This window comes from Apteryx mantelli, chromosome 4 (genome assembly GCF_036417845.1).
Source record: "Apteryx mantelli isolate bAptMan1 chromosome 4, bAptMan1.hap1, whole genome shotgun sequence".
Taxonomy (NCBI): Eukaryota; Metazoa; Chordata; class Aves; order Apterygiformes; family Apterygidae; genus Apteryx; species Apteryx mantelli.
The window spans coordinates 26272383-26291754 of NC_089981.1; the positions used below are offsets into that span (position 1 = coordinate 26272383).

General features: G+C 37.2%; 1 protein-coding gene across 1 annotated transcript in view; it reads left to right on the forward strand.

The window, feature by feature from the left end:
• Positions 1 to 3614, forward strand: part of USH1C (USH1 protein network component harmonin) — a 50918-nt gene extending 47304 nt beyond the window's left edge. The window contains exons 25-26 of the mRNA XM_067296054.1: positions 157 to 212; positions 1959 to 3614. Coding sequence (XP_067152155.1) covers positions 157 to 212; positions 1959 to 1971 — 69 coding nt within the window. The 3' untranslated portion in view covers positions 1972 to 3614. The remainder of the gene's footprint in view (positions 1 to 156; positions 213 to 1958) is intronic.
• The last annotated feature ends 15758 nt before the right edge of the window (positions 3615 to 19372 follow it).

Genomic DNA, 19372 nt, shown 5'->3' on the forward strand with positions numbered 1-19372 from the left:
TAGAACTGTTTAAAAGAGATCTTTCTACTGCTCCCTGTACTTTTCCAGGACTAGATTACCGTTCTTATTCTTTATCTGACATTTCATGGTGGTACAATAACCATCTCTGACAGCAGTATTTAGCAGCACACATTTGCCTATGCATTTCTGTTGCAGGATTGGATTGACTTAGTCATTGCAGTGTCACCTCCAAAGGAATATGATGATGAAATGTAAGTGCATAAGCTTTCTTTCTGTGGGGATTAAATGGCTAGTAACAATAATCTGTACAGTTTGCCCTTTATCAGACAGATAATGTTTAAAATACTTACTGTGGACTACATAACCTTCTGCATCACGTAGTTGTTGAATTAGCTATCATGCAGTACAGCAGTGGTTCCCAGACTTTTTGAAATGGTGAATCTCAAAATTGGTTGTACGTGGCCACACGTTCTTATTTTCAGTTTACAGTTTGAGGACTTTTTTGGAAAAGCTGCTTATTTCAAATCTGGACCATTAACTGTGGTCCCATGGATCATAATTTGGGGAAACAAATGGCTACAAACATTCTTCATCACATCCAGAGATTTAATTCTGGGTTTTATTATTATTGTTGCTATATCACAGTTATTATCTTTGTCTAAATGAACTAACCAGCCTAACCGTAACATTTTCAAAAGGACTAAGTGGTTTGGGTGTCTTGGCAATTTGTGACATTCAGAAAGACACTTCTTTTAAAGATAATCAGTGTAGGTGTGAAACAGAAGAATCCATTGCTTAAAGTTTGATAGTTGTATCAGTTTGATACATCTAGCCTTCCAAAGCAAGACTGTTGTTTTCTAACTTGACTGAAGGAAAAGATTTGAAGATACCCTTACTACCAAGTAAAATGGTAGAGGGAAGTTTTGTAGTCACTGTTAAACCGGACTCCTTCTATGCAGAGTGCTAGATTATTAGCTGTTCTAAATCAGTATAGTTTTACTGGCTAACACCAACTGAAGGTTGCTATAAAATTGTGTTTAATACCTGTACATAAGCTGACAAACAAGGAAATAACTTTCATTGTTATTTGTGTTTTCATATTCTGTATATTTAGCCCTACTATTCCCTCATCAACAGTCAGTCCCAACACACACAGAAAGGTTTTTGAAGGCAGTGCACCTGTGTACAGACAAGGGTATCTCCTGCAGCTGTAGCCACTGCAGTGTTCCCTCATGGTGAATAGCCAGACCTGGGTTAACATGACTGTCCATTGTGAGGCTGTGTTATTTTCCAGCATGTGCTTGCCTGTGCGTTGCATGCCACAGTTTGCTTTTGTTCATGGCATGTTGGAGTGTTCTTTGGGCTTTTGCCATGTCTGTCCTAACAAAATTTAAGTATTTAGTTTACACTTCATAATGTCTACACTTCATAGAGGTCCTCTACAGAATTGGTTCATCATCCACCTAATTACAAATACGCCCTGCCTAGACAATTTCTTTGTTCTTTTTTTTCCTTATCTGAGGACCATTGCTGTGGCTTTGTGAATTCATAAGTATATAAGTAACTAGAAAATTACTTCATCCATAAGGCTTGTCCAAAGAACAAGTTTCCATTTGTATTATACTACGATGTGCATGTAAACAAATACTCATGTCTTTTTGTTTTTCACTGAAATTGGCTTTTATTAATTTGTCACTATATTCTGGGTTTGTCCCCAAATGATCCTTGTTTCACAAACTCAGTTTACCATGTATACTTTCTCTATGTTGTCGTTTCTGTAAGTACAGTCATAGATCTCTAGAAAAGACAGGTAAGAATTCCTGTTGCGTGAAGCATTTTGTGGTCTTCTCAATTGTTACTTATAATATAGATCAAAATGAGCCAGCTGAGATCTAGTTATATAAAACTGTACTTACCAGAAAGATGGAAAAAAATTGCACTGCAGCTAACTGCAGCTTTTTCTCTCTCTCTCTCTTTTTTTTTTTTTTTTTTGTCAGGACATTTTTTTAAAATAAAGAAGGCTACACTGGAGAAATGAAGTCTTTCCCTTGCAGAAACCTGCTGCTCTGTAAATTAATATCAAATCAATAGCCATGTAGAATCCATCTTTGTTTGAAAGAAATATGAACAATTGGATCTGAAAATTGAACTAGAGACTTTAGATTCTTCAGGTAATTTGAGTAATTGCAAATCTTTCTATAAACTTACAGCAATAAATTGAGACCATTGAGAGAGACTGCCAATGAACATAGTTTGGTCTGTGAGAACTCAAAATCTCTTCTTCTCCATCTTGGAGGGCCAAATTTTGCAAACTAACTTCCAGTTTTCCTAGGAATGGACACCAAAATGACAAATGTAGATTGGACACAGATGTCTGTTCCCACATATGTTTGTGATTACATGTTCACAGGCCGGTTTGGGTGGCAAAAGGATTATATTTTTACTCTGTATGTAATATTTTTCCATGGGGAAATGGGAGTATATATGAGTAGCTTCTGCTCTCACTGATATCCCTGTAAGTCTAATGTTTGATTCTGTTGCCCATACGTTGTGAGTATGAAAACTCTGCCTCTGCAAGGGCCCTCTATATCAGCTATACCAGGAGTGCTAGCATTATATTGAATAATTTTAGTCATGCTTATGTTGTATAAGGGATCTTATCTGCCAACAAAGTAAATTTTGTCCATTTTCCTTAGCTAGCAAATATTCCAGATAAAATCATTATGTGCAGTTGCATTTGTACTACTGAATCTTCATACTGGTGGTGGAAACTGCTCCTTCAGATATTCATGGGTGAAAAACTTGTGTGATTCACAGTCTGTACTTACGTACTTTGTTCTCAGGGAGGCTATTCATGAAAGTAAGCTCCGCAGGAAGACACCAAGTACAAAACTTTACTGTCAGGGACTACCCGTCTTCTGCTTAAGTAACTCGCTCTAGACCATAGAATCTATATTAACCTGACTTCAAATAAGTCTGATTAAAATTGTAGACTTAGTCATTTCTTTAAATTATCAAGAGCTCTCCTTGGAAATGTAACTGTTTTCCATAAATAATATACCTAAAAATATATGCAGATAAATAAGCAATACAAAACCTCAGACACTTTAGAAAGAAAAAAATAGGTTAAAGCTAATGCTAGATTTAACATTATTTAAATGTTTCCTTAATTAACCATAAAATCTGACATATTCTACACCCTGTAGTTTTAAATACAGAAGGCAAGAAGCAAACTGTAGTAGCTTTCTTATATAATAAGATCGAATGTTTTCATAAACCTCTTGAAATACCAGGCTTCAGAACAGCTATGCAAAGGCATTGTAGTTGCCAGTTTGTATAGTGGTCTTCAAATTGTGTTCAGATTTTTCTTATCTGGGCTAATGAGAGCAAAAGTTTATATTTCTTTGGCATATCAAGTTCCCACTGACACTGCCTTACCTTCTTAAAGTTTGCAAACCCTCCTTTATATAACACAGAAAAATAACAATTACATTCCTGAGAACTCTGTACTTATATGGAGATGAGTAATTATGTTGACTTTGTTTTATTTGCAGTATTGTTCCAGTAAGGCAATTAATATGTCTGGTAGGGTACACATGTTAGAATGTTTAAAATTTTAACTCTTACAACTAATCCAGAAATAAAATTGATTTTTGCCAAATGCAAGAAGTCTTGTTTCCTCTTTGCTTGGGGTTTTCTACATAGTAATCTGCTGAAATGCACAGATTTCTGAGTAAATCTTTAAGAATTGGCCCATTTGCAACAGAATACCAACCTTCTGGAACTGGAAAGAAAATTCACCCCGCACAGTAGGGAATAGTCACTGGCCTTAGTGGCCAGTGACCTTTTACTGAGGTTTTATTGGCAAATTTGTGTTCCTCTGTTAGTGGGCAAGCTACAGAGTGGAGCTGCTCCCTTGTACTTCCCTTGCTAGGCCTCCGGGTGCATTCACCCAAAGCTGTAGACTTCCTAACCAACAGACTATCCAAATGCATCGAGATTAGCACCAGAGGGGGAATTGCAGCAGGATGTACTCCTGCTGCTGCTCTGGCTCCCGGCTGCCTACATTTTGCAACCATCTGTGCTGTGTGACGATGCAGGTGAGTGACGCTATCAAATGTTCTCTTAAGGGATGCGCTGGGGTTTTATAAATGTATCGGGGGGATAGGGAATCACAGTAATACACCAGTAATGAACTTCAGCCTGCAACAGTGTTTGACTGTGGTAATCATTCTCTCAGCACATAAGAAATGTGACACAAAACTTAAAAGGTTAGAAGTATTTTTACTGTTGTTATTTTTCCAGAGAGAAAAGGAGCACAGAAGACTGAGTTGGGAAATCTGTGGGAGTACCAACAGTTGAGTTGTAGCCTTGCTGCTTAGTCACAGAATTGTCTCTCTTCACCCCATCTACCCTGTTAACTTCATTTGCTTGGATACAGCTTAAAATGCATGAGAGGCAGCTGAGGAAACAGCTACTGCTCATTACTTCATGTATTTAGGAAAGTGTTACTTTGCTAATTTTGACCTTGTGTTATGATGGCAAAGTTGCTTTAGGCAATGTACGGAGGTGGTGTTAGAAAAAGGAGGCTGACAATTGTGAAATCTCAATCATCTTAAGCCATTAATCAGGTAGTTTTTTACTTTATTTCTAACTTTCAGTGCCATGGGACTAGATCACGTCTTTAACTTGCCAGCTAGCTCAAGGAGTTGGACAAAGCTACAAGAAAATACAATCTTCAAGCAACTTTCTTTTCAGTTAGGCTTTGATGTGTGTCAGCAGAGGGTTCCAGACGTAAATCTTTTGAACAGGCATCCATTTGATTTGCTGCTGCATTGTTTTCTGGCAGCTGTAATAGTCACTACATGTGCCCATGCCTCATTCCTGTTCTTCTGTAGAGAATCAAGCTAGCTGTGAAAAGATAACAGTAGGATAAATGGGACTTTCTCTTTTATCCAGCCAATACTTCGTTTCCTTTGGGAGCATAGAAATTCTGGTCTGATGTAAAAAGCAGGAACAAGTCCGAGTGCTTCACTGACAGTATCAAGTATGCTTCAGGCTGCTTTTAACACAAGCTGCTTTTATGTATTTCCTTTGCTCTAATCTCGGAGGGAATATGTCTAGTTTCTCAGAGCTGTTTGTTTGGTTAAGACTGCTTAGACCCATTATCTCTCTCTATGGGATAATAACCCAGAGGAAGAGTTTCTCAGAACTGTTAACAATCATTCTTATTCTCTTAGGAATTTATTGGCCGTGTTAGTCACAGTGTTGTCTTCAGCATACCCTCGTCATTGCTAAACTGGAGCATGAATTACATTAGAGACTTGTGACTTTCACATCTGCTCTGAGTGTGTGTGCGTGCCTGTATGCAGGCAAAAAATGTGAAGCGTCATGGATCAGAATCATGAAACTCGCTACAGGGTAGGGAATATCTTTGTTTAGTGCTTTTACGGATACTAGCAATGTGAAATCTTTGACCTATTACTGGCAATATCACTTTAATAACTGACAATTTAGCCCTTATTTAGCCCATGACCATGGACATCTTTTAAAAGTTCAAAGTTCATTTTAGATCATGATTATTTAATATTTTTTCTGTATTTCAAAATTATATACATGAAAGGGTGTGTCTGTTTATATATGTACATATATACACACATCAGTAGGGTTTTTAATCTGTTGCATATAAGTAGCACACATGCAAATCTCATCACTTGACAAATAAGAGATTTAAACTCAGAATATAAGGTGGTAGAAACCCTCTTACTCTAAAAACAGGACTAAGGACTGTGTTTTTGTGTCAAAGGATGTCTATCAGCCTGTAAGAAGTTTTCTACACAGTAGATGATTTATGCTTTCCGTATGCTTTAGCTGTATGTTGATTTTTTTTGAATTGGTAGAGTTGGGTCAGAGTCAGGGTAGATGCTGCAGAATTCTTAGCTGTTTTTCACCAAAGTGTTCCCCTAGGAACTGTGTTGATGTGAACAAACTGCGTCACCTTTATGCCATTTAAAAACCAGAAAGGTCTAGTGTAGAGAAGTTAACATGCTACCTGTAAGAAGCTGACCCTTACGATTATAAATCAGATGAGTCTAAAAATCCTTCATTATCAATTTGCCATAAGCTAATAAGAGTTTGATCCTGATGCTGAATTCGTTCTCCAGGGTTTATCTGACCATTTTATCTTTTGTCATTGTTCTTGTTCTCAGGGAAGTTGTTTTTTCTGACTTTCAGAAATTTCTGGAGCAGATTCTGAAAATCCCTTTTTGCAGACTTGAAATCTGAGGAAGCTCCAGGTGGGCAAGTCATGCAACAGTTTTCATGGAGACTAACTAGGATGTTTTCTTTTGCTTTTCTCAAGGAAGGCAGCAAAAAGTGTGTTCTTGTTTGCCTCTGCTGGAATATTGGGGGGTCTCTGCTGGAATACTTTTTCTATTACTAGGTTTGTGTTTGCTTCATTATTGGAGAAACAAGTAATGGTACAGCATTTTGTAGCCCAGGAGCTATGCATATTTACAGCAAGATACCTCAGACTATTCTTGGTCTTCACTGAAAGCATCTGAGATGAGAGAGGAAATGGAGACAGACAAGGGAAAAAAATTGATACAATTCTGTTCTCTAGAATGGCACTTTCTCAAAGTGGAACATGCTCCATATTTTAGAGGATCATGGACTACAGGGAAAAAACGAAACACATTTTCTGTGGGGCTGGATAAGTAGGATGTCCCAGGAGGGTGCTAAACTATTAGTATAACAGCCACTGGAAGAATGCTTTAAGGAATTAGTTTCTAACAAGTATATTGCAGACTCACAGCTCTTGGATACTTAAGTCCCAGTGACTAGTGCTCAATTTAGAGTGTTTGTCTGCATGGTAAAAATGTGGTATCTGAAGTGCTGCAGATAGCTGCTTCATCCAGCATCGCAGGACTTGCTACATGACTAGCAATGGATATCCCTTGCACATTTGAAAGGTGATTGTGCCTGGTAATTACTTCCCACTTGCAGGGTAACCGTATCCTAGAACATGTAAGGCTTCAATTCAGCAAAGAACTTAAGTACATGCTGAAATTTAAGCATATGAGCCAATCTCATTGACATAGGTTGAGTTCAATAATACTACTCACAGGCTTAAGTACTTTGCTGGACTGAGGCCCAAAGTTGAAATCTGAAGGGATGCCTTAGCCCTGGAGATCCTTTTTATGGAAGGTTGTTATTGTTATGCTGAGGTTCTAAGCATTCACATTGAATTTCAGTCCCTCTTCCTTTTCTCAAACAATCTTTAAAGCTTAGTTTCTCCCCCCACCACCCCTTTTCTTGGCTCATCCTCATCTTTTCTCACCACTTCTCTTCCAGACATCAGTAGAACTCATTATTTTTCAATAGCTGTAATTGACTTTTGTTTATATGATGCTTAAAAGTAAATTTGGGGGAGAGACTGGGACTGTCCCAACATAAACAGAGTATAGATAGAAATCCGACAGCTCTTTTGAGGACAAAGACTCTTCTAACCTGTAGAGAAATGGGATGGAAAGATGTTAAGTTATTCTTTATATAAAGCTTTTTCTCCCCTCTCAAAAGTTTCTTTTCTCTGACTTCTTGTTCTCTTCTCTCTCTCCTTCCCCTAAGCAGTTTTGGATGCTTTAGCAAGAGGGAGGCTGAAACTCCATGTTCATGCTGATGAACAGTGTGAGGATTTTGAATGTTACTGCCACTTAGCAGAGAGAGTGTAAATAAGAGTAGATAAAAAACATTCCATCAGAAACACTGAGCAGGAAATTGGGTCTTTAATTAAACTCTTGTTTTCGTTGACAGGGTGAAATAGCTTTTTGGAGTTATCCTCTGAAACTGACTAACTGTAATTTTTTTCAAGTAATAATATTTCTTTTTGTTCCCCTCTGTCCAGCATAAAAGTTTAAATTTGCAGAGGAGGAGCAGGAACAGTTTCTGATTTGCAGCAATTCCAACAGCAAGGGAGGAGAGAGAGAGATGCATGTTTCCATTTTGATTGTTCACACATAATTGTGATTAAGCAGATTCCTCAGTACAGAGTCTCAACCAGGTAGGACAACAGGAACTGTAAACTGTTCCATGATAATGCAAAGCAGACAGCCCCTGTCTTTGTGCAGAGGAGTGACATGCATAGCGGGAATGAAAAACTGAAGAGCAGTCAGTTGTGATTATACTACACCTCTGTCTTCAACTGGGTGAGAATTCCAGTTCATCACAGTGACTTAGACATCAGATTGTTCATATGGAGACTGCAGTCAGTTAAGAGAATAGAAAGAACTGAGATGACTGAGGTGCCTTCATTGAGTTTCTGACTCCAGGATGCTTTTTCTTCACACAGTGGAAGGCAGCTTCTCCCGTGACAGAATCCATACATATGGGTATGTCGAAGTTTTCTGTTTTCAGAGAAATCAGCGTTGTTATAAAGAAATCAGTGCATGTGGCGTCTGGTGGGCTATCACTACCAGCAAATGATTCGGATGCAAATAAAGACCAGATTGTGAGAAGGCCCAAGCTACTAGTAGAAACAAGTTCATTCACCAACCAACATATAAATACCTCAACAGTGATTTCAGAGTTAAAAGGTTGGTACAATGTACTTTGTAATGTTTCTTTTCTTCTCGGAATAGAGGATTTGATTGCAACTGTTTTGTGTCGATATTTATTGATAGGTAAAAATGGAGTGGGTGGCATATTTTGTGGTTGGATTGTTTAAATGGAAAAGCTATATGAGTGTATTAAATTGTCTGGCTTTCTTCTAATCATTTATCCTAAATTGTACTATTGCTGTAAAGCTATATTTTTTTGAAGTTATGTAAGCATTCACATTTCTGTACATTTAGCCAAACAACAATAGATGCACAGAACTTTCTGTTACACTATTGGAATGCACAATGAAGGGAAGATGTACTTTCTGGATGATAAATATTATGGGGTATTGTCTTTTCTAATGGTATATCTAAACCCATGTGTAATTGAATAGTTATTAGTGAATGTGCTTACTATGTTTAAAATACCATAGTAATCACATGTGGAAAAGTGACTACATCTATAAATTACACAAAATACTTCCCTTTCATTATACCAGAATAACACAAGTAACTTTTATATAAGGCATGTCATTTCACTAGAAAGCAGATTACACACAAGTATTAAACACCAACTATTCCTTACTCATTATTTATGTATTCCTCCAATTACAGGGCAATGACTGACTGCACAGTGTAGGCAGCTGTGTTGCCAAGGAGTAGATGAGGGCAGAATTTTTATCTAATTCTAACATGATCCATCCATCATCTTATAGTATCTTGAGTCTTCATGGCCCAAAATATAAGTAAATGGGGAAATGGCTGGTGCTTTTTTATGATATGGTGATGTCCTAACTGATTGAATAGGCAATTGAGAGAAGCCCTGGCTGACTTGAGGACTGCGAATATGTAGAAGTATTTTCAGGTTATCTTGCTTGTTCTGACCAGAGTTATACTGAGCTTGTGCTGAGGATGTATCCCTGGCACATGTGCGAAAATCATCACTTGTCAGTGCTCTCCAGCTGGATACGGTATGTTCTTATTGTCCTCACTGCATTGCTGTTACACTGTAGATGAAAAACAGGCTGGAGATGACTGTACATGCAAAACTTCCATGGCTGAGCCTCAGCGCATGACATCCCCATTTACATTTGGACTGCTAAAATGGAGACTTGCAGAAAGTTTCCACTAACTCGTGTGTTGCCTTCTTACCGCAGGAGATAAATATAGCCTGGGGAAAGCATTCTGGAACAGCTACTTAAAACCATGAGGGGAAAAAAAAGAATTGGGAATAATTACAAATATGAGAGATGATCAGAGTCCAGGAATTACACCCTGTACAGGTGGCTTTGACATGTCTGCATGTGGTATCAAATGAGCAGACGTAGTATTTATGCCTGCGCATGCCTGGCCAGGTATCTACTGAGGAGCCATGGACTCAGACTGAGAAATGCCTGCGATTGTTTCCAGACATCAGTCTCCTACCAAGAAGTAAAATTCCCTACAAACTAGTTTTTTAAACTTATTCATATAAACCAGCTAATGCTCTTTACTATTTACTCTTTACTATTTTTTATGAACTGGTCTCTTAGGGTATTTAATAATAAAACAGAACACAATTTTCATTTATATTACTTGTCAGTTCTGATTGTATACTCAGAATGATTTTTGGCTCTATCAATCACAATTGTGTCTAACTTTAAAGCTCTTTTCCAGGGCACTGTAAATTGGCCTTTGTGCTAGTGAGAGTCAGAGTTGTTTTCTTAACTAATACTATAGAGTGAAACAGTGGAACATACGTTGCTGTGAAAAAATATTCAACTTTGAGAAAATAGACTTAAAAGAAAAATCTTGTACAATAAAAGAACAGGGCTTCTCTTAGGAAATGTGTGGTACGACATGTAATCGTTAGCAAGTGTTACCACCAGTCAGCAAAAAAATAATGCATGTGCTGAAGGAGAGAATTACTTGGGAGGGAAAAGACATCATTCTCTTCATAGCCGTAGTCATAAAAAATAACTTTTCAAAGTTGTTTTTTTTTTCTTAATAGACAGTTTATTTAGATCTTTTAAATTAGTACATGAGTTTTCGTATTTAGCTGCATAACTTTCATAATAGTAGCTCATACTTTTTTGAGAGCAGTTCTTATAGAGAGATCCACAGTTGCTTTACATCCTTCAGTGAAGTGGATACCTGCAGTTATTTGTTGACACTTGTATACTAGTGCACAGAGGTCTCACTCAGCCTTGGACTTCTATCTTAAATGTTGTCCCACCTATAAACATTTTTTCAAAAAGATTTGCAGAAAAAAAACAACCCTACATAAAGAATATCTCTAGTATTTTATTTTAAATGCTGCTGGAAATGAATATCCCTCTTCAGTATTTTCCACGCATTTCTGCCACACTAAGTTCAGAGGGATTCTGTAGCTGTACAAAACCCTTATTTTTATTGTTCATTCAAAAAAAAAAAAGAAAAAAGAAAGCGCCGCGATATCTCTGTGAATTTGGTAGATGTTCCCACTGGCCTTACTGCTCAGCTGTTACTGCCAGGAAGAGACGCCATCCCACCTGACTGCCACTTCGGCACATGAGCCTGCTGCACAACCTTTCCTCGTGTCCTCAGTGCAGCTGCACTTCTGGCTCTTCAATTTTCCACACAGTTCAAGCTGCTGTTGCTGTAAGAACCCTCTTGAAAACTCAGGAGAATTTCCTGTTTCTTTCTTCCTTTTTGTTGATGTTAAATGTGATTTCTAGTTGTATTAGAAGTCACCTATGGAATGTTTGCTCATCAGGGCCTCACACAGTTTCCAGAATTACAGCCCGGGGTTTGCTGTAGAAACCATCTTTAGTCAGAAGCTCCAGAATCAAAGATTTCAGGGAGTAAGCCTACGAGGGGTCAGTTTGCTTTACAGAGCTGTGTGAGTATACTTCAATTTGTTATTGACTCCTATTAGCAGAAGCATCCCACTAATGTTCTTTCCATGTGGTCCCCATTTTCTAATGTGTCGAGTCAGTTTTTCTAGCAGATTATGGAGCCTTTTGGCATATTTGAAGTGGCACTTTGTTGCAAAGTCACCGCTTCATCTTCTGATGCGTTAGTTGTCCTCGCTCAGGAACTTTAGGGAGTCACTGAGTTTGTCAGACAGATGACAGTTTGGTTACTTGTTAAGCAAGGACAAATCTTAAGTGTTGACTAGATGTGGGGGTTTTTCCAGTTCTGAGACTGGACTAACTCTTAAAAGAATCAGTGTGAGTTAAAACTGAAAACATTTTCTTTTCAAGTTTACAGAAAAATGTCAGACCCCAGGGTGTCATTGAGGATTTCTTGTTTTGTATCGTTTTTTTTTCCCAACTGGAAGCTAAAAATGCTTCTTTAGTTTCAGGTCACTAAACCCTTTATTAATCCTTTAAAGAATATAAAGTTCCAGGTAGAAAATGTGCTTCTGAATGAAAAGTCCACTTTTTCATTTCTCTTTAAATACAGTAAATATTTTTTTAATTTTCCTCTTTCCTTTGGCCAAGCTACTAATTGAATGTGACGCAAATTTGCAAATAGCTTCAGTCCCCTTGATGCTGCATTTTTTGCCCAATTTTAGTTTTGTTAGTGCACACTGATTGAGGGCTTGGTATTCAGTGCATCTTATTTATTCTTGCTACAAATTTGTAGGCAAGATCGATGGGCAATTAATGATTAAAAATATATATTTTTCCTGCTATTGAGGGCAAAGAGGAGTGCCAGGTTTCATTACAGGTTTCATTACTGGAGACAGCTGTGAAGCTTCCCCCCCCCCCCTTCTTCTTTCCTTTTTACAAAAACTGCTTGATTCCCCTAAAAGATCCTCAATCCAGAAAAGTGGATCTCTGGCTGATTTGAAGGCTGAGGCTGTGGACCATTTGGTATAAGTGAGGACATTCAGGATTTACTCTTGACAGATAACAGTTTCACAGACTAGTTACTTCATGTTAGGCTTCCAAACCTAAGAATGCAGGTACGGTGCTTTGCTATATACCAACAAAACTGCATTACTCCAAGAAATAACGGGCTTTCAGGTAAAATTTTTATGGAAAATATGTAAAACATTACAAAAAATTCCCACAGGCTAGGAGTTAATTTCCTAACCAGAAAGTAAATTAATTTCCTTTATATTTTGTATGGGTATTTATTGTCTAATTCCCTCAAACCTCTGAAGATCCCAAATATAGTCTGTACGTGGGTTGAACTTGAGGAAAATTGCCTGAAATAGGACTTGTAGGCCTTTGACAATTAATTAGTAAGTGATATGATAAATCACAGCAGGGAATAAACACTCTTGGCTATGCAGGGCAGAGCTTTTCTGTGCATACTCATAATTCTTCTTTTAAAAATGAATCCACAATGTGGATTTTTTTGTTGTTATGTTAGTTGAGGAGCTTGAATAAATGCCAAAATGCATTCTATTCAAAATGAATAGTAGAAAAATTTTCAGTGCAAAACCACATTAAATAGCAATACCTTTTTTGTGTGGAATTTTTGTATAATTTTGTAAAATAGCAGCACAAGAAGAATACATTCCGTATCCAAGTCTAAATTGATAGCTTTCCATTTCTTTCTAATCATCATGTAGATTTAACCCACTGGATAAATTTAGGATAACCTGGACCAATTCCCAGATGGTAAATAAACTAGCTTCAATTCTCTAGTGTTCCTAAAGAGAAAAACATTTTCTGTTTTGAAAAGGAAGGAGGATGGTAGCTTCATGTTGCTCCTAATCATCTTTAACAAACAACTCAAATCTTAGGTTTGTCTACTTCCTATTTTTGGAAGAGTTCCTAAAAGGGCCAGTGACTTTTGGCCCTGTAAACTTTTAGAAATTAATGCTGCCTATCTGTTTATTGTTAATGCATGTGATTCGTTTCGTGTAAACAGGCAAAAATATCTTTTCTATACAAGAGTCCACATACATGGCAAGCATCACAAAAACACTTAATTAGTAACAAATAACATTTGCTAAAGGATACCACATTAGAGTCAGCACGTGAGTTGTTTATTGGCATGAGTTTGTTCACAGCACTAAACCTATTCTCCTGAGGAAAATGCAACACTTGTACTACAAGTACTACACAGGGAGTACTCAAAATATTAACCATTTACAAGCTGGAAAATAAGATACGGTGTGATCAGTGCGATCATGCAGAGATTCTGAGGGTACATCTATTTAACAAGGATAGTTGGGAGTGAATGGGAAGTTATTTTAGGCCTGACTTTTCAAAAATTTCAGCTGTTTCGGTTGCCTCAGCATTTATCAGCTCAACTTGAAATATTTTCAAATGTTGAGCACCAACCAAGCTAACTGAAGCTGGGGTACTTACCTACCAAAATACTTTTGGGAAGAATCAGAACTGTGGGTGGAGTAAGGGAGTGGGCAAGTGAGAGGAAAAACAAACCTTTTATTGAAAACACAACTGGCTGCTCTTCTGGTATCAGAAGTGGATGTCCAAAGGAGAGAGGACTGCTGAGCGGGACAGTAACCTCTCTGCCTAGCAAAAGCAAGATGCAGAGTACTGTCACTCAAAGAAAGCATTGCACCTTTAGAATACTTTCCACATACTTTTGAATTTCCATTGGTGTAAAGCATTCTAGTGATGCAGAAGGGCAGCGAAGCATCAGGTATATCTTTATGTGATAATAGTAAAGGAAACAGCCTACAACCATTCACTTGATTCACCATGCATTTGCCAGGTAACAAACATATGAATGTTTCCTTAACCTTTCAAAGCAGTTAAGAGAAGAACAAGCTTTTTTCCCCAGCTTTTGCCCAAGTTTCAAGTATCTTGTGATATTGCCAGGATGGCACTGCTCTGGCTGTGTTGAACTTGGAAGCTATTTTTCAGCTGAGGAGCTAGTTTGAAGCAAGTGTAAATGCCTAAATGTTCTGCTGTATGTTGGAAAAGTATCGGTGCTTCAGAAAATAATGATAGAGATCATGTATGTATCTAAAGCCACAAGACATCTGAAGAGTATTCAAGGGATAAAAGGTGAGCATAGAACTGGGCTAGGCTTTTTCTGTTAATACACTGGAGAGATTGCTCTGTATTCTCTCAGCTTGCAGAGTATTTCTTTCACTTGGCTTGGCACCACCTGGGTATAGATTTCTTACAATTTCCACAAACCTGCTGAGTGCCCTGTTTAATTAATGTATTTGTAAATGCTGACTACAAAATACTCGTCTTCATGCCACGATCTACAGCATTTATGTAATAGTTTTTGAAATATCAGAAGCATAAATGCAACCCCCAAAGAAAAAAAAAGATAGTGTCTTCCTATGGGTATTTCATTTTCTGTTCTCTTCTCTTGCTTTTAGAGAAACATTATGTATTCATATCCTTGTTGCCAGTTAAAGCTACTTGGCTGAAAGCAAGAAAATTTGATTCAAAAGGGACTGCAGAAGCTTGTTGGATGGTGCTTTTCTTTGGATAGTAGAATGCTTATGGTTTTCATACTTGTGGCAAGTCAGAATATAACTGAGTAGAGCAATTGGAATATATGTCCTTTGAGAAGTGTCATTGCCAGTTAAAGACATTATCAGGGATTTCCTTGTATTGGTTACTCTGAATCTGGGCAGTTTTCTGAACCATGAAATAGAGGGTATGTTATCTTTCTTCATCCCTTTATGACAGCACAGAAGAAGAAGGGGCAGGAATGGTATATGATTCATTGCCACAGATTGGAAGAAATATCTAAAGGCATAATAAATATCAAACGTAGCCATGGTTGCCACTTTCCTATAGGCAGAACAAATAATACAAATGGAGAGACATCACTGTTAAGTCTCATGCAACTTACATTACCTTTCTAATAATGCTAGATTCAAAGTCTTTGGACCAAAAGCGAGACACTTGTGAGGAGCTGCATAATCTTTATTGGTGACTTGTGACCATTTTGACTTTAGCCTACTTTGTTTGGGAGAAAATAATTAAAAATGAGTAACAGAACCTAGACTGTACACTGGAAGTGGTTTTATGTTAAATTACTCCTGATAGTCAAACAGAATGTTTATCTTTCAGAAATAAGTGTTATTCAACATGTTAGGACATCAGAATTTTACTTAAAGAGCTTAAGGCCATAGCTCAGTGGTTTGTTCCTATTTAGGGGAATGTTAGGCTTGTATTGGTTGTTTTGCAACAACATAGTGTGGCTTTCTCAGTCATAGGTGAAGGAGAATGGCATTCCTTGAAGTTCAGGTGGAGAAAAGAAGCAGTATTAACCACTCTGGCTACGTAAAATACAGGAAACAAACAATGTTTAAATCAGAAATATATATACACACACATATATACACACAGCTTTTTTGCTTTTCTTTTTAACTGGCTGATATAAGAAGCAGATGCAGAAGAGTGCTCATTCACTAGTTTAAATGGAATTCACACAGTGGCGCACGCTTAAAAGTAAGCTGTTCTAAAGCACTTAGCTGAGTATTTGCCTAATGTTTTGAGATCACTGTCCAATAAAGAGCTTATGTTTCTTTTCCAAGCTAAAACAGATCTGCTTACTCATAAGTTCGTTCTTCAATTTTAATGAGGGCCTGCACTCAAAAACTAATACGGTTTATTTAGGGAAAAAACAGCCATTTCTGTGAGCCTCTGCACTGTACTGTTATGCTCATTACAGTATTTTTTATAGCAATACATGAAACAATTTTTACAAAGAAATCTCACTTTTTTAAAAGGACTTCTTTTATGAAATAATAGAGTTCTTTTCCCCATAACAATAAAAGTTTTTCCTGTGATGATTTTCTTTTTTTTGTCTGTACCCTTCTAAACATGCTTTTGAAAGGGACTGATATTTTCATCCCATTCATGTAAACTGCTCTTCCTCTCTACATCTAAGAGCAGAATTTTATACAAAGAATAAATCATAGATCAGTACATGTTATTTAGCAAATTTTAAGTCATAATGAGCAGAATGAGTAGAGAACACTGGCAAATTCCTCTTGCTTTGCTAGATTTTTCTGATTAAGATTCCCCTTGACTCTTGGTCCAATTAATGCCTTTAAACTAAACAAAAAATAAAAATTTTCCTGCTTGAGGACTGAATTTATATGCCTAACTAACTAATTTCGAATGTGACCTGTGGCTGCTCAGAACTCTTGAAAGATTTATTTTTTTATCTGTATTTCTAGATACAACAAAAGCAAAAGCCTGTACAGTGATCTATGTAACTGCAAAACAGGATTTTTAAAGACAGACCTCTTCTGCTACATAGTACTGTTGAGAAAGAGAAGTCAGTGCAAAACAGCTGAATAAGAGGAGCAAGAAACAAACGACAGAGGTAGGAGAAAAAAGTGAACGCTTCCATTTAAATGAATGTTCTCATCTGTTAAAAACAACTGTCAGGTTTTAAGTTCTGAAATGTCAGTATTTTTCTGCAAAGTCCAGCACCTCTCTCTTACTCCTAGATTCTGCACCTTGCTCCTAGACAAATTCAAATTCCCAGGCAAGCATACAAGTGATTTTCCTTAAAATAAGAATATTACCCCTTATAAGTCTGAAATTCGATTTCAAATAATCAAGGTGCTTCCAAAGTGTTTCCAGACACCTATTAAATGTGCTAGTTGCTGCCAAGATCTGGGTTGATTCCTCATTTTTAATAGATGGGCTGAAACTATGAAACAGAAAACTGACTTCCAGCAATATGGAAACAGTCAGAAAAGGGTGGGAAAAAAATCTAATGGGAGTTTTGAGGAAAAATTAGGTTGTATTTGCAGTGTGCAGGACAATACCAGGGGCCGAAGTTCAGAGTTCACATAAACAAAGCTGTCTAACTGTTGGTATCATATTGTTCCTTTGCCTTTTCTGTACTTTAAGTAATTCTGTTCTCACAAAGCTTCACGAAAACACAGTTTTGAGAAACAACCTAATCCTCTGTGACCTACCCCAAAGACCACTGGACACAGGACTAGGAGGGATAGTCTGGGTAAATAAAGTCAGTCCTTTGCCATCACAGGCAATCATATACAAGACTTTCAGAAAAGGATCATGCTCTTAGAACTAATTGGTGAAGTCAGTGAGTAGCTCATTCACCATTTCTGAGTGAAAAAGAGATTGTCATTTGATGCTTTAGCAATCAAAAACAGTGTTAGTCCAAATTCATCACTCTTCTTTGATTTCATTGTTACAGCAGGGACAAAATTGTGGTTTTGTTATTGAAAACAGTTTCTTTAAAGTGTGTGAGCATGTGTGTTTATTGCTATGAATTTTCAGCTTATCAATTGTTTAGATTTTTGACAGTGTTTTTTTTTTTTTCAATATTTCATAATTAGTTGATTGTAATCCAAGACTCTTCCCCCATTTAATCTATCACCTCTCTGATCAGGCTGCCAATGCATTTCGAACTCACCTTTAGCTCTGTGATGCATGTATATCTGTTGTAGGATCTGGGTTGAGACCATTAATTTTAAACAATAATGTTAATGATGTAATCTTTGCTGCATTTAAAAAACAGTGAAAAAGATGCATGTCAAATTCCAAGCTACAGAGTCTCCTGATTTCCTGATGCCTTGCAGTTTGAGAAATATGTTTTAAAAATATTGCAATTGCCGCTTTGTCATAAACAAAGATGATCTTGAGGTTCAGAGATGGTGCAAGGTCTAGAGGTCTGAGCTCCGTTCCTGGATTCCTCTGGAGACTTTGGCAAACTTTTCAATTTCTGTGTTTAGTTCTCTAGCCACAAAGTGAAGGTGATGGTGATTCCTTTCCCAGGCCTTGCCCTATGATACCAGTGTAGGGTATTAAACTCTCAAGTTTTTTGCTATTTGTTCATATATCATACAGAGCCCTTGCATTGCTTGGGGCCTCAGGAAATACTAAAATATAAGTGATTAAAAAATTATCTGTATGTAACTGCACATACTGTTTTGTTTATTAAATAACTCTTTGGAATTATTCTAAACAGAGATAAGCTTAACCAGAAGCTCTGCTGAATGCTGGGTTCTATCCAAAACTTAAAATAATTACAGTCTTTTCAGAGTGGGTATAACTTTAAATTTTGAAAAAATACATACACACAGGATTTGGCTTGCATTTTGTCTTTGAATTATTAGTCTCAACCACACTGCTGTAGTCCGAAAGACCCCATATAAGAAATAGTATGCTGCATGTAGAGAATTACTTTTTCTTCCCTCCTGTCTGACAAGATCAATAAAAGCAGCTTGAAAGTAGAGTAATTTTCAGGTCTGTTAGTGAAGTTGTCTCTCCTAGAAATCAGATGTTCTCTGTCTTTGTTTATTATGTTGAGCATTCATAGCTTGATTATTAAAGTTATGGAAGTTGTACTTTCTCTAAGTGCAAATGTTTTTCATTTACAAAGTCATTTCCTTAAGAGTATAATGTTGACATTTAGCCAACTTGTAGTTGTGTTTTGCAGTGTAAATCCTGGGTGTGTGGGCATTATTTGTTTGCATTTCTGTTTTTAGGATGTGACAAGTTGTATAAACAATCAGATAAGCAACTGATAAGTGTGACTGGGGGTAAAAGGAGCTCCAAGTATTTGGATAAGACTGAATTTTGAACATCTCACTGCTACGTACCGGATATTTGAATCACAGATTTTAACTCAACCTATGCCCAGAAGTGTAAGCAAATTGCAAATTTCTGATGCACCTCACAGTTTACTCTTCAGTATTTATCCCCCAGCATAGAGGTATTTGATTAGAGTTTTTGTTTGGTCTTGGCTCAGCTGTGCTTAACAAGACAAAATTGTTTTGAAAAGTTTGGTTTATAGGTTATCTTAGTATGTGCAAAATTGCCTAGAGAGCGATCTAGAACCCATTCAAATTAATGGTCTGATTCCCATTGACGTCAACACTCCGGGTCAAAAAAAAAAATCTAAGTTTGATC